At 37.0% G+C, this 3,102-nt stretch overlaps 1 protein-coding gene across 1 annotated transcript; it reads right to left on the bottom strand.

Annotated features, from left to right (window-relative positions):
• Positions 1-343: 343 nt before the first annotated feature.
• On the bottom strand, positions 344-1,931 carry LOC131541193 (aerolysin-like protein). The gene is made up of 2 exons (XM_058776785.1): positions 1,785-1,931; positions 344-1,422 (listed from the first exon to the last, which is right to left on the bottom strand). The coding sequence occupies exon 2, from the start codon at positions 1,408-1,410 to the stop codon at positions 463-465; it is 948 nt and encodes a 315-aa protein (XP_058632768.1). The 5' UTR covers positions 1,411-1,422; positions 1,785-1,931; the 3' UTR covers positions 344-462.
• Positions 1,932-3,102: the final 1,171 nt, after the last annotated feature.

Here is a 3,102-nt window from a genome sequence, read left to right as displayed (position 1 = left end):
ATTTATTGTCACAAGTTTCGGTTCATATTTTCCAAGGGTGTCAATAATTATGGCCACAGCTGTATGTTTGCTTTTGAGCTTTTTGTGAACTTACATTAAGTTCAGTTGCACTGATATACTCAGATATTTTCCTTTATATTCTTGCTGAAGTAGCCAGGATAAACGAGTAAACAGTTTGCATCAACTTGTGATGCGTTACATTAGTACTTTGGATAAAGACTTTTAGATTTTGTTGATTGTAAATGTGCAAAATACAACGATGGTGACAGAGTTTTTCAACAACATGCTTTGTTCAAAAAAAAAAAAAACCCTCAGAAGACCTTGTTAAATCAAGCAATTTGTCAGTGAAGCAACAATTAAATACAGACAAACAGTACACACAGGGCCCATGAAATACTTTTATTCAAAGTCAGATTGAACACGAAAGGGAAAAAGCCCAGCCAAGAAGAATGCATCTTAACATTACAGATCAGATTCTTCAGTATTCACTTTGATATCAGTGTAAGTGATGCCTTTGTATTGGCCCTTGGTTTCGTACTGCAACACACTGCCGTTCTTGCAAGTGATCTTCCCTGTGCCAGTGTAAGGCAGGTCAAACGTGGCGCTTCCGATGGTGATTTTAACAGTCACCTCCTTTTTAGGTGGCACATCAACAGTGGTCGACAGGGTTTCGGTGGTCTCATCCGTCAGCTCATGACCGTAAGTGCTTTCATGTCCAACGCTGAAACTGAATCCTGTAGAAGCTTCTGTAACCCCTGGAATCCCTGCCTTCACTTCGATACTAAGTGTTGCAGTAAAGCGGTTACACACTGACCATGAAGACTTTTGGGTCACTTTCTTTGAAGTTTCAACTTTTTGCTGTTGTGTGGCAGAGGTGTCGTTTCTGAAAGTGACGGCTTTGATCTCTTCTACGGTCACTTGTGGTATCAGTTCTTTTATTGTGGGATAGTTGACATTTGTGAGAACGGTTGATTGAACGGCACTGAGAAACATAAATCCCATGCAGTCAATACCTGAAGCAGCTCTTCCTTCAACTCCCAGACAAAATCCAGAACAGACATCAATGGGATATTCTGTTTTTAAGCCCCAGCTCGTCATCTTTGCAAAAAATTCTCCATCCAGGTTGGTCTTGAATTTGATGGCTCCAAGACGCGTTCCTGCTCCGTTCCCCCAGAGGGACAGTGAGGTGAAACACTCATTAAGTTTGAATGCGTACTCTTCATACGGTCCATCTGGATCGCCAAAGGTTGCACTTCTGCCATCTGAAAGCCAAACCTTGACAGCCGTCACCTGCCATCCACCCACCCACACGCCAATCTTCTCTAAGCTGGCACCGTTATTCATACCAGTAAATGAAAAGGAAGAACCTCCAGCACCACCAATGATTTCCACAGTTGTTGGGTAGGACATCTTTCAAGAAATCTGAAAATGAGAGCACAGACTTAATATCATAACTAACATCAGTGATCCGAATCAAATGTGTTCATTAATGGCTCGTGTGTGTGAATACAATAAGTAATCATTAACAAATCTTTACTCAGAAGGTTAATTCATACATGTATTCTCCAATTGTAAGTCGCTTTGGATAAAAGCATCTGCAAAATGACTAAAATGTAAATGTAAACATTCCATGATTTAAAGAAATGTGAATTAGCTTTTTTCATTTGCTCACAAGAGTTTCATTTATACTTGTCCTAACATCCTGTAAGTTAGTTTTTTAGCGGTTTTCTACACAAAAATAAATAAAAAGTAATTGATATATACATATATGTATATATACTTACACGGACGACAGTCTGATGAATTTCTTCTCAACTCCAGATCAGCTCATCTGGTAAAAGCAAGAAAAGTGAAGATTGCTTGACTGGGCTGCTGCTTAAATAGATCTTGAAGTGGGTAGGCGGGACCTGGGGGATCTCACTAATTAGATCCAGGTTCAACGAGTCAGGATAATTTGATGAGCAGTTTATTCTTAAGCAGCCCGTACCGAATTACAATTTACATGTAAGTATTGGGTTTCGACTTACTTGAATATTGCAATGACATGAAAAAATACAAAATATAAAGCAGAAGCAGCCTTAGTTATCGGATGCATGTTGTAATCAGCAGTTAATTTTATTATGTCAATAAACTTCGATCCTTTCATTTGCAAAATAAAATGGTGGAGTCAGGGCCGCTGCTGGCCAAATGGGTGCCCTAAGCAGAACTGTATTGTTGTGCCCCCTCTGTAAAATATTATGGAAGTAAAAAAAAAGCATATAGGGATCAAAATAGAACTTTAATAAAATATAAAAGTAAATAAATAGTAATTAAATTACATTATTTACAAATTACAGTTGTAGCTCTAGACAGTTACCTACAGCTACGATTTACAGCTGTCTGATTGATTTCAGTCTCAAGCATTCAGAAATCACGCAAAAGAAAGTTAAGCAGTTTTACTACAATAAAACCAGTAAATTGTTTTAAGGGTTGTGATGATGTCCACATGTTTTTGTTGAAGAAATTATAGAGGCTGTAGCATTTCTATCGCAAAAAGGTGGCCATAAATTAAATATTAAGTGGATATTTGAATTAGCTGTTTGGTCAGTATTAAACAAGGATTGATCGTCCTGTAAGTCTAACAGCAGCAATTACCAGGCCTTTGGCGCCCTTTACAGGCATTTGTAATAACATGCAATGTACATAAATTGTTTATTTTATATTACATTATGTATTTTAACAGTGTTATTCAATGAAACCATATAATTATTAATTAACCAATCATTATTGCCTCATTGTTTTTATATAATGCATTTTAAGTAATTTAACGGCTGATGTTGGCTTATGTCTGTTTTTATAACCACAAAAAAATATTATCCTAGTACTTCTTTGTAAACTATTATTTGAAGTAACAAAACCATGGTTAATTTGTGGTTACCATGGTTACAAGAACCATGACTTTTGGTTTTATTCGTAGTAAAACCATGGCTAAGTTTCGTAAGGGAAAATATTATGCGTTGTTGGTGGTTAAATTATTACCGACATTAAAACGCGTTATAGATGTCAGCCAAAAAAGTTTCACAGGATTATGAATGTAGCCTACCTGAAAGTGATGCACGGGCT

Source organism: Onychostoma macrolepis, chromosome 05, assembly GCF_012432095.1.
Source record: "Onychostoma macrolepis isolate SWU-2019 chromosome 05, ASM1243209v1, whole genome shotgun sequence".
Taxonomy (NCBI): Eukaryota; Metazoa; Chordata; class Actinopteri; order Cypriniformes; family Cyprinidae; genus Onychostoma; species Onychostoma macrolepis.
The sequence above is the reverse complement of the archived record's forward strand: the minus strand, read 5'-3'. Positions and strand labels throughout refer to the sequence as shown.

Excerpts from the sequence above, each read along its gene's own strand:
- LOC131541193 (XM_058776785.1), bottom strand. The coding sequence starts at position 1,410 with ATGTCCTACCCAACAACTGTGGAAATCATTGGTGGTGCTGGAGGTTCT.